At 39.7% G+C, this 24,269-nt stretch overlaps 1 protein-coding gene across 6 annotated transcripts in view; it reads left to right on the top strand.

Moving 5' to 3' along the window:
• The window catches only part of MAGI2 (membrane associated guanylate kinase, WW and PDZ domain containing 2), a 673,341-nt gene that overhangs the window by 445,494 nt on the left and 203,578 nt on the right, over positions 1 to 24,269 (top strand). For all 6 annotated transcript variants that reach the window (XM_069978196.1, XM_069978177.1, XM_069978169.1 and 3 more), the window contains exon 6: positions 9,902 to 9,981. In XM_069978196.1, the coding sequence (XP_069834297.1) occupies positions 9,902 to 9,981 (80 nt within the window). The remainder of the gene's footprint in view (positions 1 to 9,901; positions 9,982 to 24,269) is intronic.

Here is a 24,269-nt window from a genome sequence, read left to right as displayed (position 1 = left end):
TAGAAGCTGGGCTTAGCTTCCAACTCACTGTCAATGAAGTAAGAGGGGAAGAAAGGAGGGTTTACAGCCCTCAGCACTTCAGGAGCTTATCAGTGCCTCTTAACTCTTTAAACCAGAGTTAGGGCTTATTCCCAAAGACAGAACCTACGGATAGGTAAGCTCAGTAGTGGACTCTACCCCCGGAGTAGGAAAAATGTTTAAATCTTTGTGGCACTGTAATAACATAGATGTCCAACTGTTTCATTACAGTGCCCTGAAGATTTAAACACTTTCCCCACTCCCGACATCATATTAATACATGATGCCGGGTGGGGATAGAGTGCACTGCAGCGCTTACCTGTCCATAGGTTCTGTGCTTCATGGAACATGGAAATAAGCCATTACTTTACTATTTGACTCTGTTATGGAAGCATAGATGGGTATATGAAAGGTATGTGTTCCCTTGTCCTAAAAGCTAACAGTTAAAGAGGATGTTCAACACTAATCGAAAATAAAAACAGGCTGGCATAGTGGGTACTGCTTACCCAAGTCCCCCTGCCAAGTTTCGCCATGATCCACTCTTTCTATTCAGACATCTTCTCTTCACTTCTTTGTTCTGATAATGTGCCCACCCACTCTCTCAGACTACATGGACCAGCATGCTATGTAAGCCAGAGCCAGCCCCCTGCTGCTAATGTCTCCCACATTTCTTCTAGTTACCTCCCCCTGACCAGTAAAGATGCTGACTGCAGACACTCTCTATGTAAGGCAGTGTACCTTATCTAATATACTGCTGTTTGCTTATAACAATCAACTACTATACTTATTGCAGCTGCTTGCAGCATTGGGTCACACAGACATATGGATCCTGCAGCTGCTGCTGGTCTGCATGCACTGGGACTGAGCGGGGGTGGGGGCCAGGCCTGGTCCTCACCTACAGTAAGCACTGCTCTCCCTCTCTGCTCCATCAGCATCTGACTGCCCCACCCCTTGTCTTCTGAGCTTGGAGAGGAGGAGCACCAGGCACAAGTTACAAGTGGATATGCCTTCTGCCCCATCCTCCTCCTGTTTGACACCTTCAGCCCTGCTACATCTGGAGGATAGTGACACATTCAGCTCTGCTACATGTGGGGGGTCTTAATATATTTAGCTCTGCTACGTGTGTGTGTGTGTGTGTGGTGATACATTCAGCTCTCCTATATCTAGGGAGCCATTCAGCAGCTATTGGGGGGGATTCTATTGGCTGAGACAGTGCATGTGATGAAGGTCCTGCAGAGCTCTGTTATTGGCCAGATAGGAACATGTGACAATTGGACCAATCAGAATGCATGTGCAGATTAGCCATGTGGAGCAAGTGCTGCCTAGTGTCGGGAAGGTATTGGCACAAAATGGCGCCCTGTATGTTGGTGGTGAAGACAGTAATTGAAAATTTTAGAACCACATGACTTCCTGGGCTGCAGGAGAGGGATGAAAAGTGCAGGAAACGCCAGGACTGGTACTAGAAGCATATGTGAGTAATGTATAACTTGGGGAGTATGGAGAGAAAAAGATTTAAACCAGACAACCCCTTCAAGCAGGTTGGAGTTTGAATTGCGTAATCTTTGTAAATTATAGATAAAGGACATCAAGCCTTTTAGAATGTATGTCATAAAGCTCAAATTTGAAAGGGTGACTGTTTGAGAAACAAATACTGAAAAATTGAGTATGAACATGAGGTCAGTATTTACTATGCTACTAAGCACCATTTAACTGTGCAGATGTTAAACTAGTATGTACTGTTCTTGAATTAATACACAAGTATGTTGAAATTACTATAACATATAACCAATTTTTGGGCCACTTTCAAAAATGCTATTGCCTGGTATTTTACTTTTGCAATACCTGTGGGACACCTTTGCTTCACAAAACCGCACAGCTGCCATTCTTATTTCAGAGTGTGCGGTGTGTGGTACAGAGCTACGTTCTATTAGCATTTTGTGCTAGGGCATGCTGGGAAAATAATACAGGTTATTTGTACTAAATCTCTGTGATTTATTCAACTGGATTTGGACATTAAAAGCTAAATGTGAAAAACTTGGCTATGCCCCTAGTGAATGCACTTTATGGCATGCAGGTTCTATAGAAAACGCTAATGAAAGTAAACTATTTATTACATTATTGTCATTATGAGTTGTGAGTATATTTGGAGTTGAGATTGCTCAAAAATCAAGAATTAAGTGAATCTGTTGATGATTATATAGGTAGACAGGCTTATTTGTTTGTTTGTTTGTTTTGTTTTGTTTTTTTGCTGATTGATGAATCTCTATCTTTGTTTCATAGAGACTCTACACCCCTATTCCCACCCTCCCCGGCTCTACATGCTCCTTTCATACCCAGTCAGGCGTTTTTATAAGTACCACTTACTTTTAAAGCCTTTAGTTGCTCCTGTCCCACCTATAAGCGTTCTGCGTTCTATTGTGAATAAAATATTTGTTTACATTATGTTATTTACAATTATTTACAATTTACAATTTACATGGCGTCCCAACTTTTTTGGAATTGGGGCTGTCTGTTGCAGTCTATTGGGAGCAGTGCCTCCATGCATCAGGAAAATGGGGTCATATTTTTAAAAAAATAGGTGAACTTCTTCCCTAAAATTTCTAGCTCCCAAGTTTGATTTACTTCAGAAAAAGGTGCTATATGTAAAGACTGTTGCTGATGCCACTGATGCCCCCAAAAATTTAAATATGCAAAACAAGAGTCCATGGAGTCTTTTTTGGGGGGCATCAGTGAAGACTCTTGATTGAGTACTTCATAGGAGTTTTTTTCACTGTTGTCCCTGAGTTCAGTGATTACTGTGTTTTGTTGGTGTACAGTATATGAGATATGTATAGAAACATAAAATATTGTCAGCAGAAAAAGACCACTTGGTACATCAAGTCTGCCCTTTTTAGTATTTTCCTTCTTATCTTAGGATCGATATATGTTTATCCCAGGCATGTTTAAATTCAGTTATTGTAGATTTACCAACCACATTTGCTGGAAGTTTGTTTCAAGCATCTACTACTCTTTCAGTAAAGTAATATTTTCTTGTGTTGCTTCTGATCTTTCCCCAAATTAACCTCTCACTGTGTCATCTTGTGATGAAGTTAATTTTTTTTTCTAAAAAAACTTTTCTCTTCTGAACCTTATTTAGTCCTTTAACAAATTAAATGGTCTCAATGATTTCCTCCCTTTCCCTTCTTTCATCCAAGCTGTACAGATTTACTTTTTCTGCTTAATTAACAAACATTACAACTAGAGATGAGCGAACCTCGAGCATGCTCGAGTCGATCCGAACCCGAACTTTTGGCATTTGATTAGCGGTGGCTGCTGAACTTGGATAAAGCCCTAAGGCTATGTGGAAAACATGGATATAGTCATTGGCTGTATCCATGTTTTCCAGACAACCTTAGAGCTTTATCCAAGTTCAGTAGCCCCAGCTAATCAAATACCGAACATTCGGGTTCGGATCGACTCGAACCCGAACCCGGTTCGCTCATCTCTAATTACAACGTTATATAACTTTGTAATGTGTGTTACTAAGCTGTCTTGCTTATTTTTAAGGCTGTCAGAAATCACTAAACCTAAATCCTTCTCTTCTGAAGTCTTTGCCAACACAGATTTGCTGATATGATACTCGAATAGAGGATTCCTCCTCCCCAAGTGCATTATTTAACATTTGGAAACATTGAACTGCAATTTACAATGATTGGAGCACTTATCTAGTAAAGCTGAATTATTTTCCATATTACTGACACCTCCAGGAATATCAACCCTATTGCACACTTTTTTGTGTCATCAGCAAACAAATAAACTTTACCTACCAAACCTTCCCCTATGTCACTTACAAACATATTAAAAAGAATAGGACCCAGAACAGACCCTTGTTGCACACCACTTGTAACCAGTCTCTGCTCGGAATATAAACCTTAACAACAACCCTCTGATATCTATCCTTCAGCCAACAACAAATCCACTGAACTATCCAGGGATTAAGTCCAATTTTTACCAACTTCTCCATCAGCTCTTTATGGGGAACAGTATCAAAGTATTTTAGTAATACTGCAACTCTTCTTTCTCCTCCATCTACTCTATCTGAAGGAGGCTTTGCTCCACTCAATAACAGATTTTGCCATTTCTTCTTCTTTTGAGGCTTTAGCAGCATTTATAATCTGCTTTGCTTCCTTCTGTATAATTTTATACGTCTCTCTGTCAGCTACACTTCCAGTCTTTTTATACCTCCTATAGGCTGCCTTTTTCCCTTTACAATAGCCTCAACCTCTCTAGTGAACTACTGTATAGTGGTTCCTTTTGATAATTTCTCATACATGAAGTCTAGTTGCCTTTTAGTATGGCGCTTTTTTCGCACTGCCCACTGACCGCTCGCTTCCAATGTTTTATCCCACCCTTTTAATTCATTATCTTAATACTCCCCCATTTTCTTAAAATTACTCTTTCTAAAATCCAATACTCTTGTTGTAGTATGGGATTGCAGTCAGTTTGATGTCAAACCATAAACACTGGTCCTCACTGGAACCTAAAGTTTCTTCAACTCGATCTTCAGACACCTTATTTCCATTAGTAAATAAACACAGGAACTTAAACTAAACTAGATCAGGATAAAGAGGAGAATTGATATTTTCTTTTTTGGCTTCTGTCTCTAAACCTTCTTGAATTTTAAGAATATTCCACATTATTATATTTACTTTCCCGACAATTAGAATACTAATGATTAATTTTGTAATGGACAGAGTGTGGATTTACTAGCAAGCATAGTAGCTCTATCTACCTCTATAGTACCTCTAGCTTTTCACCCTTCATTCCGCTCCAGAATACAGAAGCTGGACTTCTGCAGTAAAGGAAACCAGGTTGCTCCACAAGTGTGCTTCTGGTGTGGTAGGAACTGGTCCCCAAGGACCAGACAGTGCCAATGCGAGGCATCAGAGGACAGGCTGGGTTGTCAGCACAGTACCAGGAATGAGCCGGCAATCATAGTCAGGCAAAGGATCAGGGCACAAAACTTTAGAGGTAGGAAAGGCAATCTGAGTCAAAAATAGAATAAATAGATAAACAAATAGACATATAGGGGTCAGAAAAGAAGTGTAAACTAAAAAACAGGCATGGATTAGGATACACAGGATATCAGCAGAATCAAAGGAACACACCTTTGTTAGGAACGCAAGGATCCAACAACACTCAAGCACATGAGAAACAGGTGGAGCAAGTAAAATAAGCCCAAGTAGAACTGGATTGACAGAAGGTAGAGACATACTGGTCCATTTAAAAGCGGCCATTTATGCACCCTAAGGGTATGTGCATGTCAATAATTTGTGCAGCTGGCGGATTGATCAATGGGACAGATGGACCTCAACTCCACTTGAAATTTCCACGCAAATTCTGTACTGTGCACATACCCTTATGTTCAGAGATGGCTTTGCAGTGAAAGCAAGTAAGAAGAAGCAAATGCTGGGAGGAGTGCAGATGCCAGTGGACTGAAGCAGGGCAGGATGATGGCAGAAAATGGCAGCAGGACCTGTACAGTGGCATCACTGGTAAGTATCAAACGCCTGCTAAATGCAGACTGGCAACGTTATACGTTTTAAGACTTATGTTGGAATATGGGTCAAATAATAAAAACCACCAACTAATTCAGCTTAAAATAGTTAATAGATTACACTTCTCACCGGAGATGATGTCTAGAATGGGCAGATACCCAGGGGCCTCCTGCTCAAGATGCGATCTATTGAAAGACTATACCCACATGATGTGGAGCTGTCCACATATTCAAAGGTTTTGACAAGAGATTATGAGTTTTAAAACGAGCAGATTGGGGGTAGGGATTCCCTATAATGCCCTATATATAATCCTTGGATGTACGATACAGTTGGAAAGGGGGAAGCACATAATTTCTAATTTACTTTTTTTAGCTAGATGGTTGATTCTGAAAAATTGGATAAAAGCAGATCCCCCTTCTAAAGGGAGCTGGCTGACAAATGTAGCAAGGATACAAAACATTGAAAGGACGCATTGTGGTAAAAAAACGGCTTAAAAGTAGGGATGGTCCGAACCGAGTTCGGTTCGGCAATGATTCCCGCTGTCTGCCCTCTCCGTGGAGAGGGTGGATACAGCGGGAGGACCGCCTGGAAAACTGGGATACAGCCATAGCCATAGGCTGTATCCCAGTGTTCCAGGCGGTCCTCCCGCTGTATCCACCCGCTGCACGTAGCAGGCAGACAGCGGGAATCTGATGCCGAGCGTTCGGCAGTTTCGGACCATCCCTACTTAAAAGACATTTCCTTAAATGGAGGTCTTGGAATGAAGAGCAATGATAGAATGCTATGAAATGTGGAAGAATTGGTATAATATGTCTGGTTGCGTTGGTTTTTTTCCCCCCTCTCGCTTCCCGGGGTGGGGGTTGGGGTGGGACTGGTGATTCGGACTGCTAGTCTGGAGACGGACTGTTGGGGGGTTAAAGGGTTGGATGTTATGTATGGTATTACATTACTTGTTTATGGAAATTGATCCTGTAAGTGATTGTATTTTTGTATGTTCTTTTTTAATTGGAGAAAAAAAATAAAATATATAAAGAAAAAAAAAGACTTATGTTGGTTTATGTTTCAATTTCTTTTCAAATAAAAAATATTTAGTGCAGACTACATGTGAGGAGTAGCCATCAGTGTGCACTTCACTCTGTTTTCCTGGGGCATGGTGCATTTAAAAGATTATACAGAAACATGAATTGAATTTGTAACTCTGCCGCCCACACATGTTACCAATGACTCATGTCTTGACTAGTTCATCTTGCTGCTATTCTTAGCTTTTCATATATTTTTTCATTCAGAATATTTAGAGTTTGTGAAAAATAGACAGCTTCTCAACTCTAACATTTATTTACTTTTTCCAAAGAATTTTAATCTATACTAAATGCCCAGGTGCCTTGTTGGGTAAGATATGAAAATGATTAGTGTGATATTACATTAGGTTGTGGGCATTTTGGCATTTGTCACTCAGGTCAGCAAAGCTTTCACCAGAACCCAGCTGTCTTCACTAGGGGATGACTATCTCATTCAGATATGGAAGGTTTTTACAGTAAACCAAGAGACACCCCTATCAATATTGCATTACTTAACTAGGACATAGGGTGCTGAGGATTAAGGTAGCTTTCCTACCTTTGTCCTCAGTGCCATTTTTTAGAAAATGTTTACATTAATTGATATGCAAATTAGGGATCTGGGGAATGGGGTGTGGGGCGTTCTGCAGTGACGTCACTCTAGCGCTCATTACTGTGGAGGGGTAGCATTGGGGGCATTAGTCTCTTCCCCAGTGCCTAATGTTCATATCAAATCAAAAAAACAATTCCTGAAAAAAGTGCTGAGGATAAAGTTAAGAAAATTACTTTTATCCTCAGTGCCCTGTGTCCTATCAGCAGGTAAGAGCAGATTACAGACTTCTAACCTGCTGTTTCCTTTATAATTTTTGTTAGGGTATGCATTTATTGTATGATCATGAGTGTGTGACTATATAACATATACAGTATGTTCTTTCTTCTTTTTACTGATTTAAATAAATCGATTCATTAAAAAAAAAACAAAAAAAAAAAACGAATGTTGTGTTTTGTTTTTTGCCCCACAGCTTGTAGTTTTGCAACAGCTGGAGGGCTGTGGGTTTGACATCTGCATTAGGGCATAAGGTATGCCTAAGGCTAGGGTCACACTGTCTTTCATAACATCGGCCACGGTTGTGCAAATAACATCCATAATTTTTTTTTAAAAACTGACTTTAATTGTGCAATGTCGGCTGTTGTTATGAAAGACTGCCATCGTTTTAACGAAGTGTGAACCTAGCCTTACAGACACTGACTACACAGCCCTGTAAGCAGCCCTTTCCTGTAATCAGCTGTTGACCGTGTGAAATCATAGCCAAAAATATAACAGCCAATATGTTTGCTGGCTCTATTACATAGGCAGATATCAGCCTGATTTGGCAGATAATCTCTCTGTGTAATAGGACCTTTAGACACCGCTTATCAGGACATGGATTAACTTTACTGGAAAGGGGACAAGCCAACAAGACATGTGTGCGACTCCATATGCTACATAATGCAAGTATAGGGGAAAATGCATCAGGCCGTCTTTAAGTTATCTTTATTGCCCACAGCAACCAACCAGAGATCAGCTGTCATTTCTCATATTGAGTCTGAGCCACTAAATAAATCTGTTCCATTTTTACTGTCTAAAATTGTTTGCTAGACAGTAGGGTAAATCTGGGATGCTGTTGCATGTGTTATTGAAGGTCGTAACAGTGTTTGCCTTAGGTTGGATGGTGACTATGCAATGGCACCAGTTCTTTCCCCCCCCTTATGGTGTACCATACCAAATAAAACAATGATACTATACCATACAGTGCCCAAATCCAAATAATACTGCTGTGAGGTACCAAAATAGTGTAGATAGCCCTGCCCAATTTGGTGGCACAAACATTTAAGATGAAAGATGGCATATGTCTTTCATATATAGGGACCAAGGGGAGGATTTTACATTAGACATGCAACATTAATGCTGTAAAAAGTTTAACATTTCCGTGTGAAGGTCTTTTTGGCAACAAAATGTGTGACTTTATGCCAGTTTAATGCTGTCTTTGCTATTCTAAAAAAATTGTCTGGACTTAGAATAAAAGATTCTCATACTCATACAGCTGGTCCTAGACACATTGTAAGTATGCACATTTCAATAGCTTAGTATTATTGGATGTCCGAATGAAAAAGACAGTAAGGAAGGTGTAAACTGTTGAAAATATTTTATCAGTGGTGAAGTTGAAATAATATCCGTGAATTGTAGAATACCCTATTATTGCCCACCAATTTGCCTTTTTGCAGTGGTTCTTATGGGGCTTTATTCTAAAGAACTGTGTAAAGATGGTGCTGACGGATAACCACTGCATAGATAATAGTGCAGCTGCGGGCTGGGTGTCTGCATGTCCTGGAAAGAAAGCATGGCTCTCTAAATTATTACATAGGAGTGCTGTATCTATAGTGAAGCGAGCTGCTGTACTGTACTTTCAACAGATGCCGGAAACTCTCCCTTCAAAAAAAAAAAAAAAAAATATATATATATATATATATATATAATATTTTTTTTTTTTTTATGGCATGCTTCAATAAAAAAAGAAAAAAGAATTTTAAAAATAAAGATGCAAAAAATGTAAAGAATAAATAACTTTTCTTGTTATAATCTGTGAAAATATTTGGGCTGTTAGGCAGCAATAGGGTTGCAAGCATATTCCCTCCATTGCACCTGACCATGAGAGGTCTCCTCGGTATAGCAGCAATATTCCCTGCAATGTGTCCTGGTGTGATTTGTAGCAAGCATACTAATAATGTGTTATTTGTGCCACTGAGTTGATAACGCTTGCTTATTAGCTGTCATACCAGAGGAAATGTTTGATTTCCTAGGGCTAGCTTGGTAGTTTTCCAACAAGATTTACTTTAATGAGTAAAGAGGAATATACTGTAACTGGGTCTGCACCTAGTTCCTGACCTGTGACTGTGGTTAGAGATGCTCACTGAGAGCACTGGTCTGAGTGGAGAACTGTGTGTATCTAATAAATTCCTTTAGCTTGGGATGCGCTCTGAATCTTCAATGAGGCGCTCTTGGCAGACGTGCTGGTTGATTTTAATAAAAATAGCTGTGATTTCAGGATGCCAAATGTACAGCTGCCTTGCACCATTACTCTTAAAAATCCTTAAGGGCTAATTAGAACCAGTGGGAAAATTAAGTGTATCGATTGCAATTCTCTTGAAACAACCCCCCTTCTTGTCCCCTTTGTTTTATTTGTTTCTTGGAGAAATGAATGTTATTCTTTTCAATGTCCCCTTCTCAAAGTAGTGTCTTTTTCTTTTCAGTCACAACACAAAGACCACGTCATGGCTGGATCCACGGCTAGCAAAGAAAGCTAAACCCCCAGAAGAGTGCAAGGAGAATGGTAAGTTTTCGCAGTTCTTCTGGAAAGGGTCCTGTTAACCGCTTCTGTGCCAGATTGGCATAAACATGTTCATTATGTTCATTAGTGGCAGCGAAAATAGCATTTTGGATGGATACCAACACACAGGAAGTAGTCATATCTTTATTTGTGCTTTCTTCAAGCACTTCCCTTTCCTTGTATTCACACTCAAGGTCTACAACAAGCGTAGTTTTATTTTGTCTGGGGCACGGTCTATTAGCCCTCCCATACCCGCCTCTGCCAGGGACATTGTGTGGTAACACTGGGGCTCAGTTCTCTCAAGGAAGATGCAATGCAAGGAGAACCAACAGGACCACTTCAAAGGATTATGATTATAATATCATGTACCCTTAAAGGTAAAGGCTCTGTACACATAAGTCCTTGCTGCTGCTCTTACTAGTTAACAGGTTGCTGAATTACTTTCAGTGCAGCCTATTTGTATTACTTTGTTTTATAGTTGTTTGCCGGCTTATGATAGAAACTGATGCTGAGAAGTGCATGTGGTGGAAATAGCTACTTTTTGCATTTGTTTTTAACATAATTTTGCTAAGGATTGTTATAGAGGTGTTATTGATTAATGAAAGGATTTTCCGTATGTAGTAATAGCTCTGCTCGATTGCTGCTTCTTGTAGTTGTCTTTTGTGGTGCAGTTAATAGAGGAGAATGCCTTTATGCATCTTGTAAAGGAATGGCGCTCTCCATATAACACCTGTAACCGTACACCTGTGTGTTATAATCACAAGGCTGCGACTGCAATATTAACACAAATTACTTGCATCTCAAGTTAAAAATGTCAACTTGTGAGCTATTTTCACAGTTGGCTACAGCTCAGCACATTTTGTTTCAGAGTCCGTGTGCTCATTAGGGAAAGATACAGCTCTTCCTGTATGCAAAGGAGAACATCTGACAAGCCCATTTATCAATTAACCTTCACATAGTCGGCACTGAGAATAACTTTGGGATGTTCTTGTCATGCTCTCCGCTGTTATCATTTATTGTTGGTTTATTATTTTTTTATAGAATGACATTTAGCTATTTTTTTTATTTATACCATGTCGCACCTTACATAATCAAGGATGTAGCTAGAAATCTGACTGTTGCATTGTACATAGACCATTGCAGAATACAGGACTGAATGTTTAAAAAAAAAAAAAAAAAAAAAAGTCTATAGTATTGTTTTTAGATGTGTAAGTGGGACTTGGTGAACAGGAAACAACATAAAAAAGGCAGTGATTTTTGGCTATGATCAAGGGAAAGAAATCCTTAACAGACAGGCAGACTCTTGTGGCAGTGCCATACACAGCACATCCTAATGTGGTCCATTAAGAAATGAGGTGTAACAGGAAGACGCATACAAATAAAGCTGTGCCTAGTCATTAATTGAAGAAGAAATGGATCCATTCATAACTTTAATGCAGGTATTTATTCAGGAATAATGAAGGTGTCTGTTCTTAGGCACTTGCATTGATATTCCATTTGCACAACACTGCATCTGCTGGAGCAATAATTGCATTTAATTGCTAGCCAGATTGATTTATACCTGGAACCACTCTGAACGGCTTTACAAAAATTACTTTTTTAATTTACTGGTTTCGGGATGGATTCGAGAACATTAGCAGCCTGTAGATCTACTTTTAGCATTGGACTTGCTTAATATTGTACAACAAGGCAGCTAATGTGTCCTTGTTTTTCTTGTTTTTAATGTATAATCATAAACTGCATTTTCATAGAATTTTATCATGCCTTGAAATCTTGGAAAAACAGAAAAGCATTTCTTGCCTCCTATAATATTATATGATAGACAGTTTTTTAATTTTAAACGGGTCTGACACTTTAATATGATAAATGTGTCTAATTCTATGCCACCTGTTCAGTTTTCAGGACCATCCTATGACCGCTTTATAGATGCAATGTATTAAAAGGTTTGAGGTGTCATAGAGTTTTTAAGTCCATGTGCACAGAGTGTATTGAAGCATATAGAATCTTTGAGGCTCTGCACTACAGATGCATAGGCATGCCCTGTGCCAACCATTGCAGAGAGATTGCTTCTAGGCAGGAAACATTTGACTGCTAGTGGAGCTGGCCATAATGTTTAAATGAAGACGTGTGAAGGTTCAATAGGGCCTTACACTGCTCCATGGGCACTGTATTGTGATTTTCTATAACTCTGAGTTTGTAATATAGCCATGAGCTTTAATATAGCCATGCTCATGAGGTTTTAGATGAATATAATTTAGTAATCGAGCATTCTCATGATTTTACTAAGCATCTGCATGTAAAACAGGACAGCTGAAGCCAGAATTGTAAATGCACTCTTGTAAATGTAAATGAACTTCATTTTTTTTATTTTATGTACCCACAATATTGTTATTTACTTTGTTGTCAGTATATTTTTTATATATGCTTGTGAGAGCCTATTCAGACAACTATGCACTTATAAAAATGTAATGAAATATGTTGTTAGATTACCAAACTTACATTTGTAGTGAGCACATGGGGCTGGTGCGGAAGTCTAACAGATATAGAGGTATAGGGGCCCTGTAGGAAGCCCAAAGTCCCCTTCCCCATAAGAAGACACCAGTTCTATAAATGGCACTTGATAACGTGTGTGTGTTGTATAGACCTTGTATACTGGACCAGGAGCTGCAAGTTACGCCTCCTCATATGAATCAGCATCACCACCTGAATAGTATAGTGGTAACTTGCAGCTGTGCAATGTCTGGTGCTAACTGTAGCTCAATGATTCTATTGCTAGATTCTAGTAAAACTGTGTTAATGTTTATAGGTAACAGAATGTGCGGAAACCTCTGTATATAAAATAACGTTTACAAAACTGGTCTTTCACTGATAGAAGGGGGGGGGGGATTCTGCTCTGTAGTCTTGTCTTCTCCGTGTGCAGCTGATGAATGACTCATTTTGCATGTATGCTGCCGGCTTCAGATCCATAGGAAGTCATAGCTCTGCATGCAGAAGACTATTGTGCTCCTGTTGGTGATGAACACGGAATAAAGAAGATGATGTGTAGTGAGTTATTATATCTCTGGTGCACAATAGCATCTCGGAATGATAACAGTTTAGGAGCTACGTGTAAATGCAGGCACATATGGGTCACATGCCACTGGTTGGAGAACACATATTCAGTCTATGTTGCAGGGGTATGAAAAATAGAAAAGAATCCTTGCTTAACCCCCTCCCCCACTCCCGATACCCCAGCATTTCTCCTTTGGCTTTTTCTAGTCTCCTAATCTCCTGTCTTTTTCCTGCTTCGGAGACAAAAGCTAACTGAAGGACCTGCCTTCCCTGCCCGACAGTGACATTTTAAGGCCGGGTTCACACTGTGTAAAAAAAAAAAGGACGTATTTCATAAAACTGGCCTTAATTGTGCAAACAACGGCCATTACTTCACAAATAACGGACGTGGTTTATGCAATTACGGCCAGTTTTATGAAATACAGCCATGTTTTTTACGTAGTGTGAACCTGGCGTAAAGGTTATACACCTCAAGATTGTGTCAATTAATACGTCCACACACATTGCCTAACCAAATAGATTTTGTTTACTTAAGTAATGAAGGGAAATACAAAGACAAAGTAAAAAGTACAATAAGAGGCCAATACAAAGACAAAGAAAGAAGTACTACAAGATAGAAGTAAACAAGATAAACTTATCTATAAGTCAAGAATATAGCTGACTGGGGGATGCCCTTTGTTCATTGGATATCCAACACAGTTTGAAAGTAGTTTCTTCTCTAGAGGGCTATACTTAAGCTTGCTATAGTTTAGAACACCATAGCTGTGTTTTTAACCATAAAATTCTGTCTTCCAAAAGCTAAGCATACCTATTATGTAGAGTAGGTTCTATATAAAAAAAAATATGCCTAGCATACTCCAGACAAAAGGTGCGTAATTTACACCTGCTAGCAAAAATTATGGCTGAAGTGGTCTCCCATGTGACTTTGCTAACCTTTGCTCAATATAAGCCTTTGTATGTTTAGTACAAAATAGTAAACTCCTTTTGCTACAACTGGTACAACCCAGGCATGCATAGTTTCTCCCAACTTATCCAATAGCTACAGTTTGAGCATATACAGTACCAATATACAATTATCATGTTGTACATAAAGCCCAAAGGATACTGTGGAAGGTATTGCCATATGTATATAATATGTTATTATCTATATTTATTTTTTTACTCTAAGAGCCACTTAACCAAATAGCACAAGCAGTGGGGTATGTATGTCGACATATGATAAAAACATGTTGGGTGTCAAGCAACATAAACACTTGATTCATTTGGAGAAAGCAATGGCTAATAGGCTTCCACTTTAAACAACCTTATGTGCTCAGCATGCCATGATGTAGCAATATGCCATGAATTGTGCATTCCTTCCTTTCTATAAAAATTGTAAAAATAAAGATTATAGCAGTATACTGTCCCTACACTGACCACCAAGCTTGTTTTGCATGAAGCATACCTATAGGACCCTTTATCATCATATAAGCGTGCTTTCAGTCATAAATACAAGGGGCCAAACAATAAACAGCTAGAGTACCTGGGCTTCAGGTGGCTCCTTAGCTAGTCTTTGGGAACAAGTATGCTGCTAGGGAACTACCAGGCTTTGCTGTACTTCACCCTCATAATAAATGTGTTGCCTGAGACTGTATGATATATCTACTTACCCTATGCTCTGGCTTGCACATTTAGGCAGTCAGATGCCTTACTGTGTTCTTGCTGCTGTAATCATATTTTTTTCTTTTTTTGGTATATTTATTATAAACCAAAAGCAACCTAGTGTGGTGACAGTGCCTCCCATCCCTAAGAGAAATTGATGTCTACATATTTGTGATAGATTGTTTATTATACAAGCTATATGGCTGGAATGAGGCATTACAAGAACAGAAGGTTAGATTTGTAATCCCAAATGTGGCAAATGTGTTTATTATCATGCTGTCTGAGGTGCTTCTCAGCTGTCTTCATCAAAATATTTTCCTCTTTATTTTGACACGGCCAATTTGTTCTGAATCGAGAGCAGGATATTTGTGAGATACAGTGTTCTCTTACAACTTTTTTTCACTGCGGTGTGAAAATAAATACATGTCTCTTGTATCACTAACAGAGCGCTTGTAGGTCAACATTATGCTAAATCCTATTACTGTCATGAAGTGTTATATTTGTATTCAAATGTATTGCCGACTTGTAATAATGATGTATTTAGACTAGAAATATTTAGATCAGAAATCTCACTCAGTACATTTTTTGTCAACTTTTAAAAGCAAGTAGGATTACCAAAGTGTTAAAATAGGATGCCATTATTTAGGCATGTTCACACGTCTTTTTTTTTTTTTCCCTCCATATTTCAGCCATCCTTTTAGCCATATAAGGCAAATCATGGATGTTTATGCATAGTAGTATTTTTGCTTCAAAATGACAGCTGTTTATAAAGACAGCCATAAAACGGTCAAAAGAAAGACATTGTGTAAACATATTAAGAGGGTACTACAGTTAGGAAAGAGTTCTGTTCAACCCCCACCCATAATCTAAGCTTATTTGTAATAGGTTTCTATTACATGATTTGGGCCATTTGTCTGCTGCACATCCTGACTGACACCCTGAAGCTAAATAAAATCCTCATTTTCTTGTCCACTCTGTTGCCAATCCTTTATCCTTCCTTTCTCCACGTGAGCCCTCTGTGTATGGGGCCACTGATAGTAGTTTGGGACCGCAGCTATTAAAACGTCATTTAAACTTTAACAGTGGTGTTCTAGTGGCGGGCTCACCCCTTGCAAGGAAATCACAAGGGGGTGGTCCTTTCTATTTGCCGCACCGGGCCTCAGTGATGTAATAGCGCTCATCCCAGCTCTGCTCTCGACTACTATGGGCTTCAGCAGCCTATAGGAATTGAGCACCGGAATCTGTGCATTGCTCATAGGCACTCCCTAAGGAAACTAAAAGTTAATGTAGTGAAGAAAGTTTTTGTTTTTAATAAAAAAAAAAACCCTCTTTCCATATACTATAGTTTAAAGAAGCAGTTCACTCTTTTTTTTTTTCTGGCCCCCCGGTAGCCTCTGGCATGTATACTCACGCAAGATGATGGATGTCCCGCGGCATAGCTCCGGTCCTGTCCCGCGGTGCTGTTCAAATCCGGCGCGCACTCACTTCCGCCGGCTGCTGTGAGTCCTCTTCTCTGAGCTGTCATTATAGCCGGAAGTCACTCTCTTCCATGCGGAGTCACAGTGCCGGCGGAAGTGAGCACACGCCGGATTTGAACCGCACCGCGGGACGGGACCGGAGCTACGCCGCTGGACATCGATCATCTTGCGTGAGTATACATGCCAGAGGCTACCGGGGGGTGGCCAGAAAAAAAAAAATGTGAACTGCTTCTTTAAATCCCCCTGTTCCTATTTTATAAATAAAAACTAAGTAAATAAAGAAATAAACATATTTACAATCTCTGCATATGGAATTGCCGAACTATTAAATTATCACATTGCTGATCTTTCACAGTAAATTATGTAAGCGCAAAAAAAACACCAAAGTGTAGATTTTTTGTTACATCACACCCAGAAAATTTTGAATGAAAAAGTGATCAAAAAGGCACATATACAGAAGCAAGATACTGATAGAAAATACAGATAGACTAAAAAATAAAATCATTATAAGGATCAGAATAGAGCAAATTTAACACTTTTTTTAGGTTTTTTTGTTTTTGTTTTTTAAAAAAAGGGTTGTTTTTTTTTTTTTGTTTTTAAAGCAGTCAAGTAAAATAAACATTATTTATGTTGCCTTCCATAATTGCACTGACTTGAGGAACATAGATAACATGACAAAAATAGCAAAGTACAATTTGTGTGGCAAAAATGAAAGCGACTCTGTACCCACAATCTGCCCCCCCCCCCAAACCACTTGTATCTTCAGATAGCTGCTTTTACTCCAAGATCTGTCCTGGGGACATTTGGCAGGTGATGCAGTTATTGTCCTAAAAAACAACTTTTAAACTTGCAACCCCATGCCCAATGGGTGTGGCTTAGAATATCTGTGCCCTAACTTTGCACCACCCCTCCGGCCCTCCTCCCCTCCTCCCCACCCTCTTCATCATTAGGAATGCCACTGGAACATTTTCTCCATGCTGACCGTTGCACAGATGCCTTAACGATCCAGCCCATGTGCCATGCTGACACAGGTGGGGAATAGGAGACAATCTGCCTGGAGCATTCCTAATGATGAGGAGGGTGGGGAGGAGGGACAGAGAGGTTGTGCTAGCCTAATGCATACACAATCTACGCCACAGCCGTTGGGCACAGGGCTGCAAGTTTAAATGTTTTTAGGACGATAACTGCATCACCTGCCTAACGGACCCCAGGACCTATCTTGGATTAAAAGCAGCTATCTGAAGGTACAAGCAGTTTGGGGGGGGGGGGCAGATTGTGGGTACAGAGTCGCTTTAAGAACTAATATGTAGGTATTATAATTCAGAGGCCTATGGCCTTTTAAACACCAGGAGCAAAAAACAGAAGTGCAAAAGCAAAAATTTGCTTAGTCCTTGAAGGGTTAAAGTAGGATCTCTTTGACAGTTTGTATAAGATTAATATTTAACTTGACATTTTCCATAGCTTGTACTGTGTTAAAAGGCTTAGACTTATAGGCCGAGCTGCAGAACAGTGATTGACCACTATAGAGTGAATGTAAAAGCCTAAAAGCCAATTGGCATGGGTTTTGGTACCGATGAGCTATCCTGTGACCAACCTTCATTTTGGTGTAGATTTCCAGTTACAGATTTACCTGTAAAAATGCTGTGAAAAATCTGCAGCATTTTTGTCCTCTAGAAACATACCCTAAAGGGGGCAAATTCCGTCTTGGTGCCTAGGACAGCATAATTAGCCAATATGACCTTGGTTGTTTACTGCCATTCAATTAGCTCCTGTAATGAATATTCATATAGCTTATAATTACGTTTCTTAATTTAAATTTAAACCAAATTCAAAATTCTAAGCCTACTTAGCCACACAGAAAGATCACATAAACCTAAATTTCCCTTTAAGTGGATTTAAACCTAAATATACACCTAACATTACCTACTGCTAAACTAGCATAAAGTCTACAGGGGAAATTATCTTTGCTTTCACCAAAAAAAACTAGTGTAAGGGTAGCTCACACGTACCCAATTGCAGCAGAAGTCCACTGCGATTCCCTGTACTGTAATTTTCTGTGGTTTTACATACTTGCAGCAGATTTTTTATTATACAACTTTGTAATGTATGTTATGTTAGTGAATGGTCCCCTTCCCCGTGTTTCCCCCCACCCATGCCACCCCCGGAAGTGTAGTGCTCTATACTCACCTGATTCGTGTTGACCCCCGTCCACTATCTTGAAACTATGATGTCATCCTCTGCCGCATTATCAGCTGCTCAGCTGCGATGGGCTGAGCACAGTTATGCTCAGCCAATGGCAGCAGAGTGCGGCCGGCACAAGGGACGGTCGGAGCGGTTCGGCCGCCCGCCCGCCCGAACATGACTTCATTGTCACAAGATGGCGGACGGGGGTCGACACGAATCAGGTGAGTATAGAGCACTACACTTCCGGGGGTGGCGTGGGTGGGGGGAAACACAGGGAAGGGGGCCATTCACTAACATAACATACATTACAAAGTTGTATAATTTTGTAATGTGTGTTATTTAGTGAATAATTGCTTAGCGCCGCACTACCCCTTTAAAGCCCTTTCCCACTTAACCCAGAGCTGCCCGGCTAATACATTACCTGGCCATGCTCCTGCTTGCTTTCTCAGGCTCCTGGCTCCCTGATGTCACTGACAGGACAGCACACTGGTTGGCTAAGTGGGATACCAGAAGACAGAAAAGCAAGCAGGAGCATGGCAAGGCTGAGCAAAGGTTAAGAGGGAAGGAGCTTTAAGTACTTGCAGCAAAATGAGAAATCTGCTGCAAGGTGTAAACCTTGAGAAAATTACAGTATCGGGAATAGCAGCATATTTTGCTGTGGAACTCGCAGCGTGAAATCCATTGCGATCCACAATGTGTAAAGGTACCCTCAAAAGCTTTTTATTTATTTTTTATTTTTTGTGCTACTACATCAAGTTTTGCACAGTGATCTTTAAGTTTGGTGCATAACACACATAAAACTGCAGATTTTTGAACAGATTTTTAACAATTTTACAACAAAACCATTGAAAAATTCGCCCCGACATCATTCTGGCTATTATGGGATTGTGTTTCAATACTCTTATTGTAAAGAATTGGCAACTCTCATAAATATTATTTTCAATTGACTATGATGAATTCCTGTGAATACACAGGATTGTTATTAGGCATGCACTAATAGTGGTCAGAAGCAAAGTAACATTCTACTGAAAAGCAATAAAATCCCATTATTTAATAAAATTAGAAACTTAAAGGAGAAGTCCGGCGAAAATTATTTTTTTATATGTTATTACTGATGGAAAGTTATACAATTTTCTAATGTACATTAATTATGGGAAATGCTCCTATTCTGCTATTTCCCTTAATTTAGTGTACCAGGAAGTGTTAGAATTCTCTCAGAAGCAGTGACGTCACGACGAAAGGTGTAATTCCTATGGAGTGTCCAGCAGGGGGCGCACTATATATAGAAGTCAATGAGTACCATTGACTTCTATATATAGTGCGCCCCTGCTGGACACTCCATTGGAATAACAATGGATGTGTATATAATGTAATATACAGTGTTTTTGATTGAATACATTCATGAAATACTTTGGGGAGCAAGGGTCCTTGCTCCCCAAAGTATTCCATAAATGTAAGCAATCAGTACATCACAGTAAGCCCGCCACTACCGAACGCCCGCCGCTGCCACCGCTGTGGACTACTCTCAACTACTACTCTCCCCACCTGCTCATAGCATGTGCAGGTGATGGGAGAGTAGTAGCCGGGTTATATGGCTGAGATCGCCGCTGCGATGCCGCGCAGGGGGAGCCGCTCATCACTGCAGCCATCATCCCCCTCCGCTCCCCCCTCCTGCTGCTTCCTTACTCTATGTGATAGCTGACTTCCTGCCCGGCCACCGCTCTCCGTTCACACGTGCCGGCGGCCCAGCAGGAAGTCAGCTATCACATAGAGTAAGGAAGCAGCAGGAGGGGGGAGCGGAGGGGAAGGATAGCTGCAGTGATGAGCGGCTCCCCCTGCGCGGCATCGCGGCGGCGATCTCAGCCATATAACCCGGCTACTACTCTCCCATCACCTGCACATGCTATGAGCAGGTGGGGAGAGTAGTAGTTGAGAGTAGTCCACAGCGGCGGCAGCGGCGGGCGTTCGGTAGCGGCGGGCTTACTGTGATGTACTGATTGCTTACATTTATGGAATACTTTGGGGAGCAAGGACCCTTGCTCCCCAAAGTATTTCATAAATGTATTCAATCAAAAACACTGTATATTACATTATATCCACATCCATTGTAATTCCAATGGAGTGTCCAGCAGGGGCGCACTATATATAGAAGTCAATGGTACTCATTGACTTCTATATATAGTGCGCCCCCTGCTGGACACTCCATAGGAATTACACCTTTCGTCGTGACGTCACTGCTTCTGAGTGAATTCTAACACTTCCTGGTACACTAAATTAAGGGAAATGGCAGTATAGGAGCATTTCCCATAATTAATGTACATTAGAAAATTGTATAACTTTCCATCAGTAATAACATATAAAAAAATAATTTTCGCCGGACTTCTCCTTTAAAGCCAAAATTTGCCTGGTCCTAAAAGGGTAATTCTAAAGCAATGTTCACACAATATTTGTGTACTACATTTAGTGCATACATTTCCTAAAGGTATACCTTTAGGAAAGTTGTTATCCAGGGCTAGAAAAATGTAGTTGCTTTTTTTTCTGAAAACACATACCCTAAACTACTCTCTCACCCTTATTTTGTGACTGTTTTGTGTGCCAAGTTATTTAGAGCTCATGAATGATTTTTTTAACAATTTGGACTGGGCTGACTATTACATTCAGCTTTATTACTGTTTATGGTGTGTTAGAGCAGCTGTATAATGTCACACACTGCTTAGCATTAAACATAGATCATAGCAATCAAAATTTGCAGCAGAATTTCCATAAAGTAGGTTTCCAAAGGATACATCTACCACAAGAGTCCACAAGCTTTTGTTCAGCAGTATATCAAGTCTGCGAATAAAACCAATCATTTTATTTTACATTACTAAAACAGCTCAACAGGAATAAAAAAAAAAAGCTTGTTCAAACAGCAACACCAGGTATAAAATAGTGGATTTTCCAATAGATGTGTATAAACTAGTGAAAGCGGCAATAATTGAAGGCTTCACACTGCATTCTCCTACTGCCCTTGAAGATGATCACTGTCATTCTTCATTTGAAGAATAAATTGCACGGCATGGCCAACTAGCCTACAAAATAAAGACCGCTATTGAAACACAAATGTTGTTTCAGAATTTCATAACAATTGTTATAAGAAACAAAAATGAGCAGCAAAAATAGAAATACAAAAGAAGTACAAAAAAGGAAAATTAAAAAGCTGTAGATCTGTATGCAGAAAATAATTTACATATGGGAAATAATGATAAGGTTATACACATGGTTAGGAACACATGGAATATAAAAGCTGAATTAATATGTACCATCCATTTTAAGGGAATCTGACAGATGGTTTCAGGGTTAAAAACCTCTTCCCATGCATAACTTTACATGTGCAAACTTCTGTTAATAAGCCAAGCAATTTATGTTTTGTTTTTCTCTTTTTTTAATAACCGCAAATAAGCAGCAAGTGCCTAAGGGCAGGGCCGATCACCTCCAGTGCCCAGTATACCCTTCATTTATTACTCCTTGCCTTCGTCTGAATTTGACACCCTGTGTGCTGTAGAGAATGGAAATGCTGCACACTTGGTGTGGTTAGCCTTGCCCTCTGGGCACTTGCTGCTTATTCGCAAATATGAAAAATTGGAAATAACTCGCAGAAGTTTACAAATCTAGTGGTATCCCGTAAGTGACTATTTTAACCCTTTCAGGACCAAGGCAAATTTTATGAATATGACCTGTGTCACTTTATTCATCAATAACTTGGGAATGCTTTTACCAATTCTTCTGATTCCAAAATTGTTTTTTTGCTACATATTCTACTTTATGTTAGTAGTAAATTTGAGTTGATAGCTTTAGAATTTTTTTTGAATAACTCCAAAATGTTGAGTCTCTGCCAATAAGGAAAATAGTAATACTACATTCATTATTTATTAATTCATATCTATAACATGTCTACTTTATTTTAAAAGCATTTGGTGAACATGCTTTTACTTATTTGGGATGTTAGAGGCCGTAAATGTTTAGTAGCAATTTTCAAAATTTCGTGAAAATTTCAAACTCAGAAATTCTTTAGGCACCAGTTCAGTTTTGGAGTATATTTTAGAGGCTAAAAAACTTTAAAAAAAAAACACAATTCAACCCATTTTGAAATCTTCACTCTTTCAAGTGTTTAAATTTACATTCATTCAGTTATTTAACCCTTTGGGCATTTCACAGGAATAACTGCAAAGTAAGAGTGAAAAGTTAAAATTCGCATTTTCTTTCCAGAGATTCCAATGTAATCCTATGTGTTTTTTACAACACTAATTACCGTTACTGATCCACCAATGCCGGCAATTGCCGATGCTGGACCCTCTTTGGGGGTCCAGTGGCAGTTACACTAAACTGTCAGCTATCAGCTGAAAGTTTAGTTGCAGCTCACGGTCACTGTTTGTGTAAACAGTGAGCATCTGAAGCAGGTCAGTAAATTTACTGACTTTTGCTTGAAAGGGTTAATGCCTACTGGTCTCAATGATTTAGTTACATTAACTGATCTAACAGAATTTTTTATGCCAGTACAAAAATTATAATAAATAGGGCCCTATGTTAGACATCAAGGTAACAAAGAAATGGCACAAATTTACTACTTCCTGCAAAAAGATAAAACTGTGTGTGGAAATTTCTAATGCAACACATTTATATTTAGCCAGGATCAGAGCTAAATAACTTTACCACTAACTTTTCTTCCACTTCCTCTTCCTATAGACTTCCTTGCCTCAATGGCATCACAAGGCAATAATGCTTGGGGCATTTTCCCTGAATAAATAGACCACTGCCCCAAATATTTTGCCTAGCACTGCACTCAAAGTACCTGTGATTCATCAGTGTTACAGCTGACCTTGATACCTACTGAGGAGGGGGGAGACCTACTATCTACTTAGGGCATGGGTCTCCAAACTGCGTCCCTCCAGCTGTTGCAAAACTACATTTCCCATTATGCCTGGAGAGCCAAATCCCAAGCTTTAGCTGTCCAGGCATGATGGGAGTTGTAGTTTCGCAACAGCTGGAGGGCCGCAGTTTGGAGACCCATGACTTAGGGGATACCTTGCTAACTTCTGGAGTAAACTAGCTGCCGTGGGCACCTGATATCAACTGGGAATGACCTGGCTACCTACTGGTGAAATTTAGTTACCCAGGGTAACCTGGCAACCTTCTAGGGGACCTTGCTACCTACTGGAGAAAACTTGCTACTTTGGGTGGGGGGGATGATGACAAAAGTAAATGACTGATCAGAGAAGATGCCATCTGAGTCTCTAGATGTAGCTGCACTGAAATCACTTATATGAAATAAAGTGGTCAGGCAGGATTTGCCTTGGGGCTTGTGCCCCATATCTTTTAAAACACCCCCTAGCAACACCCCTGGGCAGCATGAATCCTATTACTTCAGTATGGTATGTGGAGATAGAATAGAACAACAACAATAGAAAAACAAGGAAGCTACTTTCAGAAAACCTTTTCACTGTGTGTCCTGTTTGTTCTTATCAAAAAAATGTTTTTAATCTTTTTTTATTGGATGTAGAATCAGTACCTGTAGCAATCTGTCTCTCTATCTAGCTACTAACTAAACAGGGGTCAAATCATTTGTTAAACACATGTTCCCTCAATTGTAATATTTAGGGCACCTTTGGTGAGAAAGCTTTCTTTTCTCAATAGTTTTTTAAGTGTTAAGCATGGCTACGTCTAACCTTGCTTCTGTTTGATTATGTATATGTTTGTACGTATGTGTATGTTAAGTCAGTTGGGACTTTTAAGGGATTGAAGAAGTAAAATTCCTGGAGCTGAAATGTACAATATTGATCTCTTCCCCAGGACATTCAATTTCTTTTGAAGTGGGTTCATTTTTTCTGGATAAATTGTGCTGTATTTTGTGTCAGTTATGACTTGTGGCTACTGACTACTACCTATATACTGAAAATT

The sequence above is a fragment of the Dendropsophus ebraccatus genome, chromosome 1 (assembly GCF_027789765.1).
Source record: "Dendropsophus ebraccatus isolate aDenEbr1 chromosome 1, aDenEbr1.pat, whole genome shotgun sequence".
Taxonomy (NCBI): domain Eukaryota; kingdom Metazoa; phylum Chordata; class Amphibia; order Anura; family Hylidae; genus Dendropsophus; species Dendropsophus ebraccatus.
The sequence above is the reverse complement of the archived record's forward strand: the minus strand, read 5'-3'. Positions and strand labels throughout refer to the sequence as shown.